At 46.7% G+C, this 24,277-nt stretch overlaps 1 protein-coding gene across 1 annotated transcript in view; it reads left to right on the forward strand.

The window, feature by feature from the left end:
* The first annotated feature begins 250 nt into the window (after window positions 1-250).
* Window positions 251-24,277, forward strand: part of PTAR1 (protein prenyltransferase alpha subunit repeat containing 1) — a 44,986-nt gene continuing 20,959 nt past the window's right edge. The window contains exons 1-4 of the mRNA XM_066604189.1: window positions 251-403; window positions 8,922-9,091; window positions 16,480-16,546; window positions 18,610-18,714. Of these exons, the coding sequence (XP_066460286.1) occupies window positions 318-403; window positions 8,922-9,091; window positions 16,480-16,546; window positions 18,610-18,714 (428 nt within the window). The 5' untranslated portion in view covers window positions 251-317. The remainder of the gene's footprint in view (window positions 404-8,921; window positions 9,092-16,479; window positions 16,547-18,609; window positions 18,715-24,277) is intronic.

The raw sequence follows: 24,277 nt of genomic DNA on the forward strand, positions 1-24,277 counted from the left end.
GGCTGGCCATATTTCTGAGTGCCCCCTGTCATGAGGCTGACCCCCTGACGGAGTACATGGCTGCCCATATCCCTGATTCCCCTGTGCGCCCCCTGGCATAAGGTTGACCCCTGAGGGAATACATGGTTGGCCATATCCCTGGGTGCCCAGAGAGCCCCCTATCATGAGGCTGCCCCCCTGAGGGAGTACATGGCTGGTGTCCCAGCATGCAGTGCGCGGGCCGCGGTTGCCGGGTGACGGCTCCGGTGAAGTTCCCGGCGCAGGAGGAGGGTCAGGCTGACCCGGAAGCGCATGATTCTCCGCCCGCAGCCTCGGAGATGGCGGAGTGGAAGGAGGAGGTGGAGGTGCTGGTGCAGCGGGTGGTGAAGGACATCACCGGCGCCTTCCGGAGGAACCCCAACATGTGAGTGACGTCATGCAGGGGGCTGTGACGTCGCCGGCTTAGGACGAGTATGGCGGCGCGGCGCGACTTGGGAAACTTTGCGTGGTAGCCGCTGCCCACATGGGGGAGTGCAGCTGCGCGGAGACCCCCGGAGGACAGCATGAGGGGGGCTTAGCAGGTGCAGCATTGGGGGTCATTAGGTGGCACTCCTACCCGCCATAATGTATCGCCGACGAACCGTAAGCGCGCAAAAGTGAGTGATCGAGCCGCCGTCCGCGCCGGAATAACGGAGACGATCGTTCGCTCTTCCTTCGTCGTTCATTTTTTGCATCATAAACATCCTGGTTGACTCGTTCTCTTATCGTTCAGTTTAAGCAGCGTGTTCGCGAGGCGGCGATGTGTAAACGGCGCAATAGTGATGATGACGGCCCTCGCTCGTACGACCAATAATCGTCTCGTCTAAGAGGGCCCGGCCGATAGAACGCCATTCGGTCACAGTTTTTTTTTTGACAATTTGATTTGGGAACTTGACCGACGATAACGTCTCGCCGCTTTGCTGGCGCGGATTCCGCGCTCTATATGTCTTCCCCGCGGCCGCGCTGCCTGCTTTCTCAGGGATCTTTCACCCCAGCAGATTTTTCTGTCCTGTGGAAAAATTTTGCACTAAAATTGGCGTATCTAAGGGATCCTTCACACGGACGTATTCGCGCGTGCGCAGAGAATGGAAGCCGTCGCAGTCAACACATCTATATTTTGGCGCTCGCATTTCAGTCGCACACAAAAAAAACCCCAAGCGTCCTATTCTGCGCGTTTGTGCACTAAAAGTCTATGGGGGCGCGTGATGCGCTGGAAAAAAGAACACCAGGCGCTCGTTAGACTAATTAGCCTTTCCCATCAGTGTGCATTGGTGTCCCGTGCCCAAGCGCATATTTGCACGCACACGAGCGTCGCCTTTTTTCCAGAATGAAAGCTGGCGCGTGCGTCGGCGTGTTTCACAGCATTTTTGGCGCATGTTCATTTGCACGCAACGAATAAAGATATTCTGATTAAAATGACTAATTAGCCTTGGGCCGCGTTCACATGACTGAGGAAATCACGCACGATTTGTACGTTGCGAGATGCGATAATACGAACCCCATTGGGTCGTACACAACAGCGTGTTTATGATTTTTTTTTTTATTCGCATCGCGGTGCAGGAAAAAGCGTGTCCTGTTCCATGTTTGGCCGTTCCCTCGGATCACCGCGCTCAGTGTCTTCAGTAGCTTATTATGGCGCGTACCATGTGATGTGAGATGTCCCATTGAAAACCACGGAAAACACTGAGAGCCGCGCGGAGGATCGCTACACACCTGCGGTGAGGCCGGGCGTTTTTGTCAGACAAACTCCTTGCGTCCGTGGGAAAATCGCGCATTCCTGAGCGCGATATCAGGCTGAGTTACACGCGCTTGCCGGTGAGAAATTAGCCCTAATACGTTTTTTCCCGCATCTCCTTGCGGTTTGCGCTCTGCCCATGGACTTCTATGGAGACCTTTGATGCGGAAATACGAAGACAAATGGAGCGTGTTCTGTTTTTTACAATTTTTTTTTTTTCACGCCCAAAATGCGCACGCAAAATACAGAAACGTGAACAAACCCATTGAAATGACTTCTATTCTCTGCGCATTCCTCCTGCGTTAGGACGCCCTATGGCCCGTTTAGGCACAACGATTTTCGCTCAAAAATCGCTCAAAGCCGTCTTTTGAGCGATAATCGTTGTTTCTAACTGCGCTGACATTACGTAGTTTTCGTTAAGCCGTCTCTGGTCGTTCTCTTTCAGATAACGATGAGCCTTATCAGGGATTCACAGCGGGATACAGCTGATACTATTGTTTCAGCTGTATCCCGCTCCCTGATGACAGGCGGGGTATGAAGAACAGAGCAGTCCAGCTGTATTCTGCATACCCTGCTCAGATCGCTCAGCTGTATAACAGCTGGGCGCTCCGAGCAGAGAACGGCTGGATGCAGAAGACAGGCGGCCCCGCTTGTCTTCTATATACCCCGCTCGGAGCACAAAGTGATCGCTCATTATTTGAGCGATCACCTTGTGCTGTTAAGGCACACAATGATTATCGCTCAAAAGGCATCTTTTGCGCGATAATCATTGTCTAAACCAGGCTTTAGACATGCTTTTCAGGACAGCAAATTCTGCCGCATCCTGTGGAACAATTTCAATGTTCCCCGGGACAATCGGCCTCCCAAGTAGTTGTTGGACGCCCCTGACCGACCTCCGTGACTACCCAGGCCCATCCAAATAAGTACCTACCGCGCAGTATTGGTGAGCCGTCCTACCTGCAGTGCGCGCTCATTAATAACCTTATGGGAGTAAATGAAGAGCCCGCACGGAACCCATGTACAGAATCCTGCGGATTATATCAATTGTGCCGTTTTGCCTTTTTTTTTTTTTGCTTGCATGAAAAACAGAGTGAGTATAGATAAAACAAGGATGTAAGAAACAATCATATCCACCGAAAGCGCACATATGTGGTGAATATGGTGTTTTTCACAGACCAGAACTGCATAGGCCCGTGTGCATGAGGCCTCAGAGAGAGGATAGGCGGGTGAGAGTGACCCTCAGCAATGGTTGTCCGGACCCTACAGGACAGCGAGAAATAGGCAGTGAAACAAAGTGCCGGAGTTCTCGCTCGCTGTGAGCAGGCAGTCGATTATCTTCCAGTGACTGCCTGTTCCATGAATGGAGACGGGCGGCTGGATAAGATCTTGGCTGCGCTCACCTCCAGTCATTGAACGACCATCTCTGCCGTGTGAAAGCCCAAGGCGCAGGAAGTCTTGGGGCGGCTGTCCGGCGCTTATGTGCCTGACGGTTGTCCTGTGTAAAGCCACCGAAGGTTCCTCTGTGTCGTCAGTTTGCATCCATGGTTACCATCAGGGGGGCTTCTGATGGAAACCTTTGACGTATACAGTTAAAGGGGTTGTCCAGCTGTAGACTATTTATGGCCTATCCTCAGGGCAGGTCATTAATAGTAGGTTAACAGATGTTCATCGTTTAGGACCATGCCGGGCCACTGTATTTATGCACTGAGCTGCTTTCTGCAGGAAGGAGACAGCTCTGTTCTTATTGCAGTGGCTAAGCTTGGTATTGTAGGCCAAGTTCCCATTCCTGTGATGCCAGTGCCTGCAATACCAAGCCCAGCCACTGCACTAAGAATGGAGCTGTTTGTTTCCTGCAGAAATTGGCTTAGTGCATGACTGCGGATCAGTGGGGGTCCCAGGCCAAGGACATCTGTCAATCTTTATTGCTCACTTGTCCTGAGGATAGGCCGTAAACCATTTACAACACCCATAGACTTCCACTGTGTGTATATTATTAGTATTTTTTAAACACGCGGTATAGTATTTATAATATGTTTACACAGAATGGGTTTGCTGCGGAAATTCTGTGCAGGATTTCTGTGCGGCGAATCTGCCCGCGGCTCCTAATCCTGGGATTAGTCAGCCATGTGTACGAGATTTTGCAAAAATCTCGTCCACACGGGGCGGCAAAGCCGGGCAGAACCGGAGATGTGGCGTAGGATTGACAGCTGCAGCATGTCAATTCTTTTTTTTTTTTTCTGTTGCGGCCTCACTCCTCTATGGGGAGAGAAAGTTGCAACAGAATGCCGGCGGCCGAACCACTCCAAATTTGAAGCTGCAGCTCTCCCACGGAAATCTCACGACTATTCGGTGTGGCCAAGCCGCAAGATTTCCACAGGATTTCCGTCCCATGGGAACCCAGCTTTCTTCTCCCCGCCGTTCTTCTGGCTCCTGCAGTGCCCCGGGTCATCTCACCGCAAGGCGGCCGCATGCTGTGACGTTAAATATATTCACAGGCATTCTGTTTCCTGCAGGTCAGTGTATGCTATGTCACTAGTATATACTATTGCCGCGAGACAGTGTGTGCATGGGCAGTCTCAGCAATAGCCCGGCATAGGATTCGGCACTCCCTGCTAGGCAGTGAACATCACTAGTGACGTAACCTACACTAACCTGCAGGAAGGAGAATACCGAGAATAGACGTAACGTCACCAGAAGAAGAGGATCCGGCCGGCTTCAGGTCACGTGGCCCAGGAAACTGCAGGAGCCAGGAGAAGATGCGGTAAGAAGACTGGGTACTGGTGTATCTTGTCGACACCGGACGTGGTGGGTGTCGACAAGGGTAAGGCTGTTTGACAGCCAGGTGATGCCCACTGTTCCTGATTGGCTGCACGGCTCGTTCTCCGTCGTCGGCCTGGCAGGTCCTGGGACTCGCCACTCCGCTCTACCTTCTGCGCTCGTCTCACTTAAGTGTTCGGGCTCTGGGGGCCTGCCACTCACCACTCCCGGTCTGCCTTCTCCGCTGACGGGTCGGTGTTGATGCACTTGTCATAGCTGCTGTAGTCCTCCTCCTGTGGCCATGAAGCGGGGGCTGCTCTCTGCATAGGTCCGCGGGCCCAGGAAGAGCTTGGGGGGCGGAAGGTCGTCCTGCGTTGTGGATAGGTGCTCCTGTCCTGGTAATGTGGCCATGAAAGGAGGGAGGCTCTCTGCAGCAGTCCGGTAACTGCTTGGCGTTTGGTGATGTGGCGGAATGGTAGTGGGGAAAATGATGTTGGACATGTGGCAATGTCCTGGCAGTGTGGAGAGTCATTTTTTTGCATGGATGCAGTGTTAGGGTTACTCTCAGTGTTAGGCGTAATAATGTAAGCCTTACACAGAGACTAACCCTTACCGTAACCCTCCATCCCAGCCATAACTCAATCCCCATGCTGCTAGGACCTTGCAGCTGCCAGCCAATCAGGACCTTTGGGGGCGCTACCTACCCCTTAACTGCCACCATTATTCTGGTGGAGACATAATACAATAGTACCAGAAGACTGATGGTGGAGGTGTGGTATTACTTTTTTTAAATATATTTTTTTAAAATGTAATGCAGCTAGGGCCTATTTTCTGGGTAGGACTTATATTTCAAGTTTCCCCAAAAATCAGGGTTGGTCTTATTTTCAGGGTAGGACTTATTTTTAGGGAAGCGGTATGTGCCAAAATAGGACATGCGTCTTTGTCACACATACAATACTTGTGTGGAGAAAAAACAAAAAACGCAGGTGTGAGTGTCCCAATAAAAATCAATGCACTTTTAGCACTACTTATTGGGGCTCATTCACACGTCTGTGTTTTCACCATGTATTACGCCCCGGAGCGTGATACGCAGTGAATTGAGTCAATGAAAGTACATGGACCTTTATTGATACATTCACTTTAGCATATAAACACTGCCTGCAGATACACACGTGAGAAAGATGGCAGCGTGCTCTTTCACCGTGTATCACGCAGGAACAGTGATAGTTTTTCCTGTGGCTAGTGTATCCAACGCCGGCCATACGCAATACTTTGAATACACAACACGGCTATGAGACAGAGCGCGGAGTTTAAAAAAAATAAATCACAGTGTGCATGACCGCGTGCGTGAGATATGTTGTCATGCGCTGTCACTTGCTGCCATAGGCTCCACAGGCCGGTAAAGCGATGCGTGACCCGCACAGCATTTTGTATAAACGTCCGTGTGAATCAGGCCTACTATGCGTGTAATACGCAGGGCACATGTGTGAGCGAGCTCTAAGGGTTGTGAATCTTTTGGGCACCTTGTATTTAAAAGAGCAATTTGAATAAAGAGTGATTAAAAGGTTCCCCAAAAAAGTGCCAGTAAAAACCAAATCTGGTCTGAAAGACCGTGCCTACCCAGAGCCCTGTTGACAGAAAAAAAGCCAAAAACGATGAGTTTCAGAATATGGCCACAAAAAAGTTAAGGCCAGAATAGAGTGAACGAAGAGCCTCTACTGCACCGTAAAACAATGACGTTTTATCCAGTTCACCGCACGTAAAAATGGCCAAAACTTGTTTAATAGATTATTGGGACATTAAGTGGTGCCATTAATAAGTACAACGTGGCCTGCAGAAAACAAGCGCACAAAGGGAAACGGAAAAATGTTATGGCCTCGTTCACACAGGCGGCATCACATCGCTGGTCCCTGCGATATCGCTGCGCTTTCGCACAAAATACGTATGAGACAATCACCCATGTAAATACACCCTTTGGCCGGCTTCACTCGGCGCTGTGCGAATATCAACCCCATTCTTTTGATTGGGGTCTTGCACATTAGCGAGGTTTTCCTGCATGGCACCACGATGCGATGTAGGAAACAAATCGCGGCATGTTCTGTCCTGTGCGAGGTCTCACATCGCAGCACCCATTGTTTTCACTGGGACCGGTGGCCGCAGTCTCCCGTTCTCATTTGCACTGGAGTCTCTGTTCAAAGCCTCCGGCACAGACTGATCCACAAAGTATCGCAGCATGTTCTGCTATTGTGCCCAGTAAAATGCCAGAGGGCATGCCAGAAGCCCTTTTAACCAAGGTTTTCCCTCTGGGCACAGACTTCTTGATGATCTTGGGAAAGACCTGGCTTTATACACAGCAGCCAATCTGAGGAGGCGGAGTTGCAGCCTGGACCAATGATGAGCCGGGGTGTGTCTCAGACTCCTTGTAGATGAAATGTAGTCACAGACAGCAAAAGTGGAGGAAAATAACCGATAATCATCTTCCCTATAGGTAGCAATTTATAGATCACTTGTGAGCTTATTGGACAGTCATCTTAAAGAAGTAGTTCCCAGAAAACCCTGACCATAATTTTTAATGCATTTCTTGTGTGTGACATTTTTTTTTCACAATAGAAACCAGCCGCAAAGCCCCCAAACCATGAGGTTATCTAACCTTAACCCCTTAGTGACAGATCTTTTTTGCTTTTTTCCATTTTTGTTTTTTCCTACTCCCTTTTAAAAAAATCGTAGCTCCTTTATTTATCCATCGAAGTCACTGTATGAGGGCTTGTTTTTTGCGGGATGAGTTGTATTTTTCATTGGCACTATTTATTGTACCATATAATGTACTGTAAAACTTTTTAAAAATTCTTAGCGGAGAGAAATGGAAAAAAAAACGACATTCCACCATCTTTCGGTGCGTCCTGTTTCTACGGCGCACAAACTGCAACAAAAACGACCTGATATTTTTATTCTATGGGTCAGTACGATTGCTACGATACCAAACTTATATAGTATTGTTTTTGCTGTAGTACTTGTATTTTTTTTAAAAGATATTTAATTTTTTTCAATTATTTTCTGCGGTCATTTTGTGCGCGCAATAACTTTTTTATTTTTATGTCGACGTAGTTGAGCAAGGGCTCAATTTTTGCGGGATGTCCTGTAGTTTCCGATAGTATCAATTTGGAATACATACGACTTTTTGATCGCTTTTCATTGCATTTTTTCTGGAAGACAGGGTAACTAAAAAAGTGTATTTCTGGCATTCTTTATTTTTTTTTTCGGACGACGTTCACCGTGCGGGAAAAATAATGCACTACTTTGATAGATCGGACTTTTACGGACGCGGCGATACCAAATACATATTTTTATTTTATGATTTAGATTTTTTAGTAATTGATATGGCAAAAGGGAGGTGATTTAAACTTTTATAACTTTTTTTTTTTTTTACAATTTAAAAAACTTTATTGATCTTTTTTCTTACTTTACTTTGAAGTCCCCCTGGGGGACTTTAACATGCGATGCTTTGATCGCTCCTGCAGTATGACGTAATGCTATAGCATTACGTCATACTGCTTTTTTACAGGCAGTCTATGAAGCCACCCTGTGTGGATGGCTTGATAGGCAGTCTGCTAAGGCGGCCCTGGGGCCATTCATTAGGCGCCCGGCTGCCATGGCACCTGCACGGTTCCCCCGATCTCACCGCGGGGGGGCCGTGCGGGACCCCCAAACAGCGTTCGGGGGATTTAAATGCCGCTGTCAGAATTGACAGCGGCATTTAAAGGGTCAATAGCCGCGAACGGCTGAGTGTGGCTATTGCCCGCGGGTGTCAGCTGTAATAAACAGCTGACGCCCGCACTGTATGGAGGGAGATAGCGGCGCTACCTCCCTGCATACATGTCCTGCAACAGCAGGACGTAGTTTTACGATAGCGCCGTCACTAAGGGGTTAAATATTGCTGTAACATCTGGGCACTACATGGTAAACACCGGTATGAGCTTGCCCTTTCGGTACGTTCACACACTGCTATTAGTCTACCATGATTTTCCTTATCTCTGGATATCCTATTCACACGTTGCAGGAATAGTGGTTATGCGCCATTTCCCCCTTTTAGTTGTGTGTGTGTGGGCGGGGGGGTTGGGCGCATCTTTCCAAAATGACGCGGTGTTCCATCCAGTCTTAAGTATGGAGTTGTATCTCTTCCGGTAGCAGTGATTGTAATCTAACAACTGTCATTTAGGCCAGTGACACCCCACCACATTTGCATCCTTAATGCAGACCAGTGCATTGGCTAACCGCAGGTATCTTGACCCGGACACTAAGCATCATGGGATGCTGAAATACGGCGATGTGTCACCGGCCATAGTCGGTTCTGCCTAGTCTGTAGACGTCTTCGTCTAGAATCGATTGAACTGAATGTTTGTCTGTTGCGCAGAGATGAAATCGGCCTGATCCCGTGCCCAGAAGCCAAATTTAATCGCAGTCCCATCGTACTGGTGGAGAATAAGCTGGGGGTGGAGAGCTGGTGCATCAAGTTCCTGCTGCCCTACGTGCACAACAAGCTGTTGCTTTACCGGCAGAAGAAACTGTGGCTCAATAGAGATGGTAAGTCGTCCTCGTATTGGGGGAAGGGGGGGGGGGGGGTTATAAAGTAACTACTTTTTTCTTCCACCTTGTCACTTTCCGTGTTCAGTCCTCTTCTACCCTTTCTTTATTTTTGGATCTCAGATCCCCACATTTGTATCCAAACTGAAGATCAGTGTCTATTTATCTTACGATTCCAAGTAGAGAGAAGACGTGGCTCGCACATAACATACACGATCTGCCGCTTCTCAGCAGTATTGTGAACATCAGGTTCTTGGCTACATATTGATCAGCTTCTATAAGCCTGCTAGCCACTTCACAGCGACCCCTTTTAGTAGGTCACTACCCTACTAGGTGCAACACCGCATGGCGACTCCCGCTGCAACAATACAGAGCTTACAAGGGGAGTAACCCAGGAGCCCATCTACGCTAGTGCTGCCAGGCTCGGCCCCCACAGCTCTAGGCCACACCACCCCAGCAACAATGGGTGCCATGCAGCACCACAACATGTGAACAGTTCTCTAGGGCTTTACCTGTCCAGGTGATCTCAGAAACCAACCTGAAAACAAAGTAGGGGAATTGTCTTTATTGCTTCACTATAGATATTTATCTGTTATGCTGCTTAATTCTGCAGTGAATGGTAGCAGGTGGCCGCCCATGCATACTAGCACTCCATTGACTTCAGTTGTACCTGGCTTGGCTATCTCTTATCTCTGTCAATCCCACAGAAGTGAATGGAGTGCTAGTGCGCACGGGCGGTCACCCGCTGCTATTCACTTTGGCTTGGGTGTCTCATGACAGGTAAAATCTGTAAACTCAAGCCTTACCTCTAACAAGATTCCTGCATGAATAATATGGGCATATTTTGGTTTCCTGTTCCTTTAAAGAGACCTAGAGTCATACCGTAACTAATGGAATTAAATGCAAGCCATTTCTCTCCTGTATCGTTTCTCCACAGTGTGACCATCAGGACTAACTGTAGTGCTCTTCATTGGGATTACAGGCTGGGCATGCAGTTAAAGAGACACTTGTCACTGACTTTTAGCTTTTTAAGCTAAGTTTATGGGCTGGAAGTAGGTGACCTGCCAAGTCCGGGGATGTTCCCCCGGTGCGAGCGCTGCTCAGTGCATTGAGCGGTGCGCTAAGTAGTCTGCCCTTTATAAAATTAGAAAGGGCGGACTACTAGGGATTGCGTGGTGGCTTTCAGCGTTGATGCTGGAGGAGCGATGGGGGAGGGAAGTAAAACACATCCCTAGACTCAGCGGGTCACCTACTTCCAGCCCATAAGCTTATTTTAAAGTAGGTGAGAGTCTCTTCACATGGGCTACAAAATCGCACGACTTTGTAGCGCTACAATAACGCATATATGTGAAGCCCAGGGTTTCCAATCGGTTCTTTCACATGAGCGATGCTTTGTAGCCTGAAAGAACCCATTGGAAGCCATGGGCTTCACATACATGCGTTTTTGTAGCCCCGTGTGAATAAGGCTCAAAGAGCTCCTGTACTACTTCAGTATCTGTAACTCCAGTACTTGAGCTCACATTGCTGTTGCTATATGAAATCCTTAGGCTGGGTTCACACACACCGGAATCCCGGCGGAAATCTCGCAGTTTGGCCGCAGCGAAAAACCGTGAGATTTACACCAGGAGAAGCGCTGCTTCAAAACCCGCGGCACTTAGCCGCGGGTTTTGAAGCGGCCTGGCCGCTCGGTCTTCCGCTGCGGCCGGCGCTCCCATAGAGGAGAGTGTGGCGGCAGCGGAAGAAGCAAAAAAATGAACATGCTGCATCCGGCGAATCCGCCCTGCAGCGCCGGCTTCTGACAGCTTTGCCGCTGCGGATTCGCCGTTTCGAGTGGATGAGATTTCTGAGAAATCTGGTCCACATGGCTGGCTAATCCCGGGATTAGCGGCCGTAGGCGGATTTGCCGCGGCGAAATTCCGAACGGAATTTCTGTGGCAAATCCGCCCAGTGTGAACCCAGCCTTACACCGCTTTATTTGTAAGCAGTTTATGGGCTACAGTGACTTTGTGGCTGTGCACAATCTGGAGACCCTCACATTCCAGGATCTGGTGGTCTGTGTGTTGCGCCCATGTCTGCTCCTGCAGCCTCGGCAAAACCGGTCTCCGGAGCGCACTGGGCAGCCGCACCCTCTTGAAAACGTATGCGTATTCTTTAAATGTGATCATGGTTTGTGACAAGAAGATGGAAGTGTAAACAAATATTTGTGTACGTGAATATACATATCGGTACGCTTGTTATAATCCCAGGCTGCAAAACTCAGCTCCAACTTTCAGGTATTTAAATATTTACTTTTCAGTAAATGAATGTAGCCCAAGACTTGGTGAAGGAACAAATGATTGATGCGTTCTTATCTTGGGTGCACTTCACCAGAACGTCTCCAGGTAGACTTGGCTAGCTCTATAACTTCACCAATTCAAAGGCCCCTTTATGTCTAGCCAGACCATTACAGAGGCAACGTTCCTGTCCTCCAGGAAGGGGGTTCGCATACGTGCGCCTCGCTTTGCATGAATCTCGCGCAATTTTCATGGATGTGTGAAAGCGGCCTTAAGTGTGTCTAATTCATAAGCTGCGTTGATTAACATTAAACTCGGGTGAACAAATTATGTAGTCAGTGTTTAATTGGTTGGCAGAGGCTCAGGTGAACATCAGATGGAAAGTGTGTCGCTTCAACTTTCTCTTAGAATAAAGATGCAAATATTCTTCTGTCTTGAATCTTAACACGTTCTTAACAAGCCAGGAAAGCTTCATTAATCTTGGATGAATTTAATGATGCCCTGAATGTAAAATAGTGTGTGGATCATTAAAGCATCTGCTAGAAATGTATGACAAATTAAGGCCACTTTGCATTAAAGCACTGGGTTCCTCTCTTTCATAATATATGTTTTTAGGGGAGGAGGGCGGCGCACAGGTGTGTTTTTTTACTGATACAAAAGTCCAGATTTCCTGTATAAAATTAAGCTAATGATAAACTGTGGGGAGCCAACATGTACAGTTTATGCCTTGAACTCAACAATACCAATGTATGCACTGAGCTCCCTCTAGTGGTGGCTGCTGCAACTGGTGTTTTAACGTTGAGCTCAATGATACAGGGGATTTGAAGCATAGCAGTGACTGTATTTTAGTATTACAGATCTGTAATACAGCAATGTGTATCTGAGCTAGAAAGTTATCCTCCGCAGTGTAATGCTGGCCTCACATGGAAATATTTGCGCACACAGACTTTGCACGTGCAATACGCAGTGAATAGAACTCAATGATTTTAATGGGTTACATCACATGTGCATATTTTCCTGCACATTTCGGTCATTCAAAAAAAAAAACCTTAGCATGCTCTATTTTCTGCATATTTGTGGACCAGAAGTCTCTATTGAAGTTCATAGGGATGCGCAAAAAATACAACAGGAAATGCGTGAAACGCTGTGTAAGGGCGCCCACCCACTGGCGATTTTTTTTTTCTTTGCGTTTTGCGTTTTTTCTCAAGAGCAATTAGAATTGAATGTACTCCTGTCCACTGGCGTTTTTTTTTGCGTTGCGTTGCGTTGCGTTTTTTAACATAGGAACTGTCAGTTGCATATGTGTCCTTATTTTTCTCCTAATGCACCCATGAAAGTCAATGGAAATTAATGGAAAAGCCGCGAAAAACGCCGCGAAAATGCTGCGTGTTTCACGCACGAAAATCGCAAACGCCAGTGGGTGGGCGCCCTTAGTGTGCAGGAAAAAGAACACAACGTGCACTCGCTGGACTAATTGTCCATTTCAATCGGCGTGTCTTTGTGTGCCACATGCAAATGAACATGGTTTGCTGGTAAAAAAAAAAAAAAAAAAATTATAATGAAATACACCAAAGCGCGCACAAAAAAAAAAAAGTCCAGTCCGCTGAATATTGCTTTTTTTGCTGTGTAGTTTTAAACTAAACTTGCGCTATCCCTGCCCCCCTCTCTAAGACCTCATGTTCACGGCAGCGAATCCAGTACAGAATCCAGCGCTGCCTGCGGCGAGTGACCCATGCTTACCTGCATTTCCCCGACAGCGGCGTCCGCGCGGATCGTTTCACTTTCGGATTCGCTGTACTGCGCAAGGTCCTCACAGCTCGCCGTCTGACATGCGCAGTACGGTGGTTTTTTGGGGTTTTTTTTATTTAAAAGTCCTGCTTTCTTCCGGATCTGCGGCAGGTCCGCAGTGTTAGCTGCAGATGTGCCGTGGATCAGACAGCTTCCATTGACCTCAATGGGAACCGCACAAAAATAGAACATGCTCTGATTTTCTTCCGGACTAAAAGGTCCACAAATCAAATCCGCGTGTTATAATCTATATGCAGATGCTCATGCATCTCTATGGGCAGCTTGATATGCAGATCTCCAGCACGGAATCCGCAAATCAAATTTGTCCGTGAACATTGGGCCTTAATGGACTTGAGTGATTTCTGCCTCTGAATTACTTTTCTGTATTGAAAGATGCCAGAAAACTGTCGCTGCTCATCTTGTACAATTGTAATTGTGTGCGCCTGCCTCCTTAAAATGACATTAAAGGCAATATATTAAGACAAAAAATCCTTTGGCAGATCAAAGATAACGTAGCTAAACTGCGGCCGTGCCAGGCTCCTTAGATGTTCTATATTTAAGAATCCCTGTGGAGCCTTAATTCTACTGCGCCCCTAACCTCCTTAGTCAAAGTCATTTAAGGGGAAATCTAGCATGCAAAATCATCCAGTATTTAATGGAAATGATGCCGCTTATCTCCTTTATTAAAAACCTTTTTGCTGCCTGATAAACATATTAATTCAACAAAGACTAGACAGTGGATCGGCTTTTTTTCTTCTCAAAAAGGTGTTTTATGAATTCTGTAACTGTCCCATATTACAGTAAAAAAAGACAAAGCTATGAGTCCTTTTACATTGGCAGATCAATTGCCCTTAACGAGCGCCAATTGACGGTCTAACAAGTCATTTGGTGAGTGTTTACCTAGACTTGTATGTTGTCATTATGAGCCTTTTCTTTTGAGTGCTCGTTCAGTTTTCCGAAAAATCACAGAAACCGCCATATACTTACCAACGTACTGATACAAGAGGGCAGGTAGAAGCGCCACCTCCCTCAGGTTGTTTCCACGGGCATTTAAAATCACGCAATGCGAGAATGAGTGAAAACACAGAATTATGAAACCCTCGCTTTTCAATGATTACATTCACATTTGCGATGTCTTCTCTCATGCGATGTTGTGAGATTTAGTAATCGCTGCCTTATCTTTCGGCGTTTTACTCTATTCTATCACCCATGTTTCCCTACGGAACCTTCATTTATTGCAACGCACGAATTGGAAATTTTCGTTCAATGCGTTTTTATTCATTTGAAACTTATTGTCTATTGCGAGAGAAGAATGCGCGAGAAAATCGCCGCTGAAAGTGATGCAGGGAAAGCATGGCTGACGCTCAAACCTCTCATGAGCACATATGCGATATTGCCGTGATTTTCTTGCAGCGATATTACAATTGCCCGTGTGAAACCATCCTCAACATGCAGACAGCCGAACTGCTAAATGGAGGAACAGGTGGAGGGTGCTGATGAACAACTACTTGCACACCTTCCTAAGGCTTCACGTCCACGGGCAGATTAGATTCCACAGCGGTAGGCCTGTGGAAACAGTTTGCTGGAGATCATGGATGTAATGATTTTTCTGCGCAGATGCGCATGGAAAAAAATCTGCAACCCCACCTCCAGGCTTTTTCCCCCACCTCCCTAATTGATTTTAACCTGCAAATCCACAGTGCATCCGCACGTGTATTTGCATATGTACTGCGGATCGTCCGCACCCATTGATTTCTATTGAGCCCATCCGCGCGGAATCCGCACTGAAATGGAGCATGCTGCGATTTGTTTTCCGCACCAGAGAGTCCACAAATCAAATGCGCATGCTTAAATTCAGGTTGCGAATGCCAGTGCTTCCCTACGGGCACTTTGAATTGCGGATCTTCCGCAAACGAAATCCACCATTGGACCTTATACAGAGGGTGCGGCTGCTTAGTACTATACTTGCATAAAGCATACTAAGGGTGTCGGGGCACATAGTACGTCTAGTGCACCATGCATATTTACTACCTATTAGTAACACCATATTTCAGTCCAGCAGGCCATCCTGCACCCCATCGGTAAACCACACTAGGCCCCCCAGCGTTCAAAGCCACACTGCATGTTAGTGATTCTTATGACGTATCGGTTAATACTTTGGCCAAAATACACAAGCTCACAAGCCACCGCCAAGGGTCCTCGTTCTCTTGTGAGTCCCTACAAGAAGGGAAATATACAGAAAAAATCCCCGCAAAGGGCCATATCTGCATGTTGATGGATGTGATGCTTCTACCTGCCCGCTTGTATCAGTACATTGGTAAGTATATGTCCATTTTCTGTGATTTTTTTTTTTTTCTTTTTTTTTTTTTCCGCCCCCCTTGCATACAGCGACATGAGACGTGCTGCTGACAAACAGTGGTATTAATGTTCCATAGAAGAAATGTGTTCACCAGCAAGTAAGCAAATTCTCCCTCTGTCATTGGAACACTGGAAGTATCTACACTGGGCAGTGATTGGGAGTGATCATGTGTATGAACTATAGTCTGGGCAATTACTGCAACCTTGTAAAAGGCCCTTAAGTCTATACATGTGGCAGTGTCGCCTGTAGGTAGCTATAACTGATGTCACCTTGTTTGGTATTCCACCACTAGACTATAGAAACTAGATGGATGGATAGAAATGGCACTGCTCTCGTCCATGGCCTATATACCATTGGTTAGAAAACTCAGAGTGTGGATTTATCCCTACTCAAATCTGCTGCAAAATTCTGATGTGCGAACAATGCCTAAACTTAACTCGGCCAATGGACTGGAAATTAATCCATCCCCCATTACTATCTTGCAAGTGCCAAAAAGCAGTATTCAAAAGCAAAGCTCATTAGATGACCCCTGGACTGTTTCGTCAATAGTCGGATCAGATCTGAGGGGATACTATCCAGGGGGAACTAAAAATGCATATACATAAAAAGTACTACATTAGGCTAAACCCCTTGCAGCCCGGATCAGGACCAAACCCCCTTGCAGCCCGGATCAGGACCAAACCCCCTGCAGCCCGGATCAGGACCAAACCCCCTGCAGCCCGGATCAGGACCAAACCCCCTGCAGCCCGAATCAGGACTGGACAGCAGAGATGCCACAACAAAAACTGATCTCTGAATCGGAGGCACAAATTTTCTTCCTTTTAACTGAGATAAATTGGGCCCTATGAACTTATATTGCATTAGTAAATCTCTGGTGCTCCAGTGCACTTGCTTTTAAATTTGCTCCTTTAAAAAAATGATTGGCAAGAAAATCAGTGATATGATCTGTTGACCTTTCTCTTCTCTAGAACTGATTGATGTGACCTGCACCCTGTTGTTACTGAACCCAGATTTCACCACTGCATGGAATGTCAGGTAATGCTGCCTTTCCCTAGAGGGGAAACTCCAGGCAAAAGTATAGTTTGCCATGTCCTACATTAAAGGGAATGTATCACAAACATTTTTTTGTATTAGTATTTTTTTTTCCAACCTGTTTTTATTTTGTTGTCTACACATAACGATTGGTGCGGCCATGTTTTCGGACAGCATTTAGATGTATGCTTTACAGCAGCCTCATGGGCCATCTACACACTGGACTCGAGGGTAACCCATTAACTTGTATAGAGACTGTTCTAGACATGCTCTATAACCTGTGCGGGGGTCATTTTGCAGGCAGGGGAGTAGATGGTCTCAGCTTATACCTATAGTGAACAGTGGATTCTGTGTTATCTACATATAGGTGTTACCTCTCAGTGTAATCCTGCCTGTGATGTTAGTGAGATGACGGCTGCAAAGCTTTATCTATAGATCATGAAGAGACAGGCTAGTATCGGTCTGTGGTCAATGTGAAAAATGCAGGATTTTAGGAGGGATTTTTTTTGTTAATTTTCTTTTTTAAATGACACAGTTAAAAAGAAAATCCACAACAAATCTTAAAGGGGTTGTCCCGCGCCGAAACGGGTTTTTTTTTTTTCAATAGCCCCCCCATTCGGCGCGAGACAAACCCGATGCAAGGTTTAAAAAAGAAAACCGCACAGTGCTTACCTGAATCCCTGCGCTCCGGTGACTTCTTACTTACCTGGTGAAGATGGCCGCCGGGATCTTCTCCCTCGGTGGACCGCAGGGCTTCTGTGCGGTCCATTGCCGATTCCAGCCTCCTGATTGGCTGGAATCGGCACGTGACGGGGCGGAGCTACAAGGAGCCACTCTCCGGCACGAGCGGCCCCATTCAGAAAAGAAGAAGACCGGACTGCGCAAGCGCGTCTAATCCGGCGATTAGACGCTGAAAATTAGACGGCACCATGGAGACGGGGACGCTAGCAACGGAGCAGGTAAGTGAATAACTTCTGTATGGCTCATAATTAATGCACAATGTACATTACAAAGTGCATTAATATGGCCATACAGAAGTGTATACCCCCACTTTGTTTCGCGGGACAACACCTTTAATTGTCAACACAAAAATGTGATTTAATAACAGGTTTTTCTTCCTATTGATGCTGGAACAGGATATGTGACTGCTGCAGCCAATCGCTGGGCACAACAGTGACCTCCTGTAACCAGTGATTGGCTGCCGCAGTCACATGCTCTGATCAGCAGTGACCAGGAAAGACAGAGTAGTTGTGGGAAAACCCTTTAGGGACCTTTCACACGGGACGGAATAGGCCGCACAACGCACTGCAAGCCGCAGTAAATTCCATACCGAAGTCTGCAGACTACCTGCGGATTTTGATGCGGAATTGAAAATAACTTAAAACTTGCCTGCCGTTTAGACCTGCGGATTTTGGTGTGGAATTACGCTGCGAATTGGACTGCGTCTTGTGGCGTAATTCTATCTCGTGTGAAAGGTCTGTTAAGGAATGCCGTGTGTCAGTCTCTCGCCTGCTCTTTTTTTCTTGCAGCTTCCATCTCTGTATATTATACTTGGAGGGTTTCATAGTAACAGTGTGAATCGGGCTTCGGTGCCATTTTTTTTCTTGTGTCTGTGGGGATCTGTGTGTTGCTTATACAGATGCCAGAATCTCCTGTATGATGAAATTACATGGACTGTTCCATAGAGCGGACACACATTCCTATTACTGCCGATTAGACGGCTCCCAATGCAACAGTTCGCCTCCATGACTGTATATTTATGGTCTCTTAGCCTATTTAGGAGGACATGGAAGATGTTACTGCTCATGTCATGCCCAGGTTTTATGGAACTGATATAGAGGAAGAGAAAGCAGTGTGACATCTAAAATTCTGTATTAGTTGTCGGCTTAATTTTCTTTAATCCTTTTGTATTACCTTTTTTTTAAATCTTTTTGGGGGTTTTGGAACCAACAGGTTTCCATAGAGTTATGGTTTTATACAATATATTGACTTGAAAATGATGTACTTGACTTTTCTCTGGCCAGTGCCACTCTACAACAGTAACATGTCTTCTATTTCTCCAACAGAAAAGAGTTGATCCAGTCGGGAGCAATCAACCCAGAAAGGGATTTACAACTTGGAAAACTGGCTTTGACCAAGTTCCCTAAAAGCCCTGAAACATGGATTCACAGGTCTTGTTCTCCAATAGTTACACCCCCACATGTTAATGATCTATTTCTCTATTGCTGTGGCATGAACTGTTCTTGCATAGAAAGACACGCATTGCTGCTATTAAGTCGTACACGTTTTGGACCATCCAGGTCTCTATAGGGCCAAATGTAGTGGGAATATCTGCTGTGATCGATTGCAAATCTGCGGCAAGTGGATGAGACGTGTTAGAATGTCATCCACACGCCTGGTACGGTATTACCATGTGTTCATACCTGGTACGGTATTTCACACTGGAGTTTACCTGCACAAATCCACCGTATTTTCATGGACGTATTCTAGAACGGCTTCATGTCGGTCACCTCTGTGTTGTAGTCCGGTAGTTTCTGCCACCTGCATTTTTTCATTTCTCAAGGCGAACATCGGATCAAACACAAACAAGCAAAACTTGAATCTTTTGGAGCGCCAGTGCATTATTGAGAATTATAAATATGTAGCACAGTAGTAGTTGTACTATAATATATATATATATCTATCTCACACAAACACTCATTGTAAACAAAACAAAAAAATCAAGCACCTTGAATTAGTTTTCGTAATTGAATGTAACTTTATTGGTGTGATTGTTAGGCTGCCTGGCCACGGGCGTTGCGGTATCCTGTGGCAGATCGCCGCCGCCCGGGAGCAGGAGCCGACAGACAGATCTCCACCGGTCAGCCTATCTGACAGGCTGACCGCGGAGAATCGCGTCAAATCGCTGCATGCTGCGATTTGCCTGCCATGAGCGGAGAATCACAATGATTCTTGGATACAAGATGTGATACAGGAAGGCATGGAGGCTCTATTACCCTGTTGTACCACCTCTAACTTGTATGCAAGATGTGATACGGGTGGGCATGGAGGCTCTAGTACCCTGTTGTACTGCCACTAGCTTGGATACAAGATGTGATACGGGCAGGCATGAAGGCTCTAATACTCTGTTGTACTGCCTCTAGCTTGGATACAAGATGTAATACAGGTGGGCATGGAGGCTCTAGTACCCTGTTGTACTGCCTCTAGCTTTGATGCAAGATGTGATCTGGTCGGGCATGGAGGCTCTAGTACCCTGTTGTACCACCTCTAGCTTGTATACAAGATATGATACAGGCGAGCATGAAGGCTCTAGTACCCTGTTGTACTGCCTCTAGCTTGGATACAAGATGCGATAAAGGGGGCATGGAGGCTTTAGTACCCTGTTGTACCGCTTCTAGCTTGGATACAAGATGTGATACGGGCGAGCATGAAGGCTCTAGTACCCTGTTGTACTGCCTCTAGCTTGGATGCAAGATGTAATATAGGTGAGCGTGGAGGCTCTAGTACCCTGTTGTACCGCCTCTAGCTTGGATACAAGATGTGATACGGGTGAGCATGGAGGCTCTAGTACCCTGTTGTACCGCCTCTAGCTTGGATACAAGATGTGATATGCTCGGGCATGGAGGCTCTAGTACCCTGTTGTACCACCTCTAGCTTGTATACAAGATATGATACAGGTGGGCATGAAGGCTCTATTACCCTGTTATACTGCTTCTAGCTTGGATACAAGATGTGATACGGGGTGGGGGGCATGGAGGCTCTAGTACCCTGTTGGACCGCCTCTAGCTTGGATACAAGATGTGATACAGAAGGGCATTGAGACATACAGGTTCCATATGATACCCTATGGCATATCGCTCCACGTTTGCTGTAACTGAGTCTCTAGATCATGCAAACTTGTAGGCTGTCGAATTTGGTGTCCCAGACGTCAGTGCTCAAATAAAAACAGGATTCATCGCTGAAGACAACCCCTTTCCACTCCTGTAGCAGTAGAGTTTTGTCATTCACCACACCACTGCATACTGAGGCGACAGTGGGTGGGTGTTAAAGACAGTACATGTAATGGGTGCAGCCAAGCGCCTGGAAATTGTTTAGACAGACACAGGGGTGTAACAATGATGCCGCCTGTCTCTAGATGGCAGGCAATGAAACGGTTGGAGCTGTTTGTGCTTGTTGAAGGATCTTCTCTATTGGTGGTCTATCGAGGGCGTCTTGAGCCCAGTTGCCTTGTACGTGTGCCCTCATACATTCACTGGTCCCAACACCACCTAGCAGTCTCAACAGAATGACCCATATGGTGGGCAATTCCATCGACACGACCTTACAGCTTCTCATATTCCAATAATGCGCCCCTCTCAGACTCTGGTAACGGGGTGACATCTCTTTGATTGTGTCGTAGAGGTGTCTAGTGGTCAACAAGCTCTACACAAGCAGGAAAAGAGGTCACTCCACATGAGTAGCTTCAGAGCTTTTTTTATAGGCCAAGCGTGGAATCCGTTTTAGGTCCTTGGGTGGCAAGACAGTTCACCTAATCACACCACAACTCTAATCATTTGCAGATCTGCCTGAGATGGAACTGCATGCCGAATTGCAGCAAACCGACAACTTCTAGTTGCTTGATGTGTGTTTGACGAAGAGTGTAACCTTTATAATATTGAGTGCTTCCCTAGTTGATCCCGACCACAAATGTGATCTGTTCTACACTCCACAGAATAACCTGATAGCAATTCTACTAAATTGTATTTTCAGGTGATTGTTTTCTTCTAATGTCCTGATTCTATCGGCTGGCTTTTATTCTTGTTTTTCTTTAATGGAAGCTTCTAGTGATTTTTATGTTCCAACTGCATTTTAAATGATTTCCCATAGGAGTTGTGATTAGTTTCCCATCAGACTCTTCTCTGTGGGCTCATCTCATCGAGCCAGAGTTGGAGCAGCTGGTATCTAGACCGCTAAATCAGGAGCACCGTGGCCATTATGTCCTAGACAGAATCAATGGAGATTCTAAGTAGAGAGATTCCTCTCTTCCATCGTGCTCTCGGCTTGCATGAGTGTAGAGCAAGTTGTTATACCAGGTTCCCCATCACCATGGGAAATGAATTCTATCATCTGATTAAACGCTGGGTTTACTGCTATTGAAGAGATTCTAGATGACCATTCGCTGTAGATGAAAGGTCATGCATCACAAGTGATGATATGGTCTCCAATGTAGGGGAATGTTTCAAACCTTAATATATTGGACTATGTTTTTTTTGTTTGTTTGTTTGTTTGTTTTTTAAGTTGACCGTTCCTATTTTAAAATGAATGATGAACTGCATGCAGGTTGGTTGATTGGCAAACTTTGCTTATTTCTGATCAAGGAACTGAATTTTCACAGTTTTAACCCTTTGCAATCCAATTTTGGATTCAGGGTTTCCTAAGGGGCTTTCTCTTTCTGCCATTATACAATGGCACCATCTGCTGGCTAGAGCCAGTACTGCAGTATGTGACATGTTTGAGAGATCCCCCGACAACAGAGCGGCCAGTAACCTACAGTAAGAATACCCTGCCAGCCGTCTTCAGACATCAGAGCTGCATAGCCTTCAATCAGAATGTTTTTAGACGTCAGACAGTGGATTGGAAAGGATGAGTATAACTTGTCAGCAGATTCATGCTGCTCTAACAACGGGCAGCACGAAATACTGACAGGCTCCCACAATATAAAAAAACTGCTTTAATATCAAACAAGTCTGCGTTTTAGAGAAAACAGTTTTAAAATGAGCTGGGAATGGGGAGAAGTGTCTGCTGGGTGACTCCCCTCCAGCTTCTCTCCACCTGGCTTGGCTTGATTGACAGGTTTCACCTTTTTTGCCAATTAGGAGAAACCTGTAAATGTTCAAGATTCAGCGCTACTTGGCTCTCTTTAGCATACAAAGTATGCTTCAAAGTTAAATTCGAAACTGATTTCCATTAAAGTAACGCCATGGAGTGTTTGCAAACTGGGCAAAACCTGAATTTTCAGGGTTTTTATTTTTGCATAGAATTACCACTTTTTGGCTGGTAATTTTCTTCTCTAGCATTCTATAGTAAATAATTTTGGGTTTTAACTTAGAATGTATCACCTGTTTTTAACAACCTCCTGTCAATCTTGTAGACGTGTGTCTTTACTTTTTAGTTTTTCCATATCTTGAACTGTTTGATGTTGAGAAAGTGATTTCCCCCAATCTTTTAATTGATCAGAAACCTTTGTGATTGGCATTGTAGACAGAACACCATGGCTGGAAATTTATGGTACAGAAGTGGGCATTCTCCTCAATTCTTACTAGTTTGTCACATGGGGGAAAAAATTAGAGTACCTGCACTTTCTGAAAATTTTTAACATGTCAAAAGTATTGATCAGGGGGTCCTGCTGCTGAGACCCCCACTGATCACTAGAATGAGGGTGCCACTTTAGCTATGTTCGCTCATTTTGGGCTGCTCCCAGCAGCTGAAGACTGCCTCATAGAGGTGTATAGGAAGCTTCTAGTGAAGGTACTCTTTAAGAAAAGTTCTGTCCTAGTTGGCTAAAAGTTTGCCTATCAAGTTTTTATGCTAATAAGTACAAGTGTGTTGCAATGGATACACGAAGCTGCCAAGAGCAGTCATTCTTGTCACAGCTCTTAAATAGTACACTTTATACTCTTAATGAGGACCTGTCATTAGATAAAGTTCCATCGCTCTAATTCCCCCTCCACCCTAAAGTGGGCAGTCCTCGCTACTTAGTCAATGGGTGACGTCAGACTTGGCTGACAGTTTGACAAAACCCAGTGACTGACTGGTAAGGACCTCCAACTTGACACCTTGGCTATGCTGAGAGTTAGGGCTCTTTCCCGCGAGCATATAGGCCGGCGTTTTTCTGGCCGTCCGCTATACGCTATCATCTGGCGCGTAGAAGCTTGTGAACGGGCACACAAATCTAATGTTTGTGTGCCAGTTCACACGGCATGGGCCCCAGCGCATATGCGCCGAGGTCACCATGCCGCTGCCCCTTTCCCCTCCCTCCCCATCGCAGGCTCACCTCTGCTTTCCTCCCTGCTCATTCTTTGCAGTGGGAGGGGCAGGATGGGGTGGAGCTAAGCACCAGCCCGTCCCCCTCCTCCCATTGGTGGCTATGGACAAGGGGTGGGGAGAGGGCGAAATCTTATCCCGGCCACGTCCTGTCCCTTGTCCGCAGCAAGCAATAGGAGGAGGCCCTGTCCCGCCCCTTCCCGTTGCAAAGAATGAGCGGGGAGGAGAACAGAGGTGAGCCTGCACGGGATGGGGGGGGGGGTGGAGAGCAAAGGGAGGGAGTTTAGCAGCCACGCTGCTAAACTCTCTTCCACCTTCGGCCGCTGCCATCGGCTCCCATAGGAGACCATGCAGCGGCTGACATATTCCAAGCAAAAAAAAAGGTTCCAGGACTATCTTTTGGGCTCGACATAAAAACGGCCGCCGCTATATTGCCCTGGCCGGGCGCTCTTATGTCTCAAGAATACGGCCATGTGATCTGATGCATTGGAATCCAATGAAAACGGCCAGCCGATATACGCTCGTGGGAAAGAGCCCTTAAGGTGAATTAGGGTGAGTTTGAAAAGAAAAAAGGATAGTTAGCAGGGCTGTGGCTGCAGAGCCATGCCAGCCCCATCAACACGATCCAATAGCGAGTCCTCTTTAAAAGGTTTCAGAAGGACATATTAAAAGTACTTAGGCCAGTCTTGCGCGGCCGGATTACGTGAGCGT

Source organism: Eleutherodactylus coqui, chromosome 5, assembly GCF_035609145.1.
Source record: "Eleutherodactylus coqui strain aEleCoq1 chromosome 5, aEleCoq1.hap1, whole genome shotgun sequence".
NCBI lineage: Eukaryota > Metazoa > Chordata > Amphibia > Anura > Eleutherodactylidae > Eleutherodactylus > Eleutherodactylus coqui.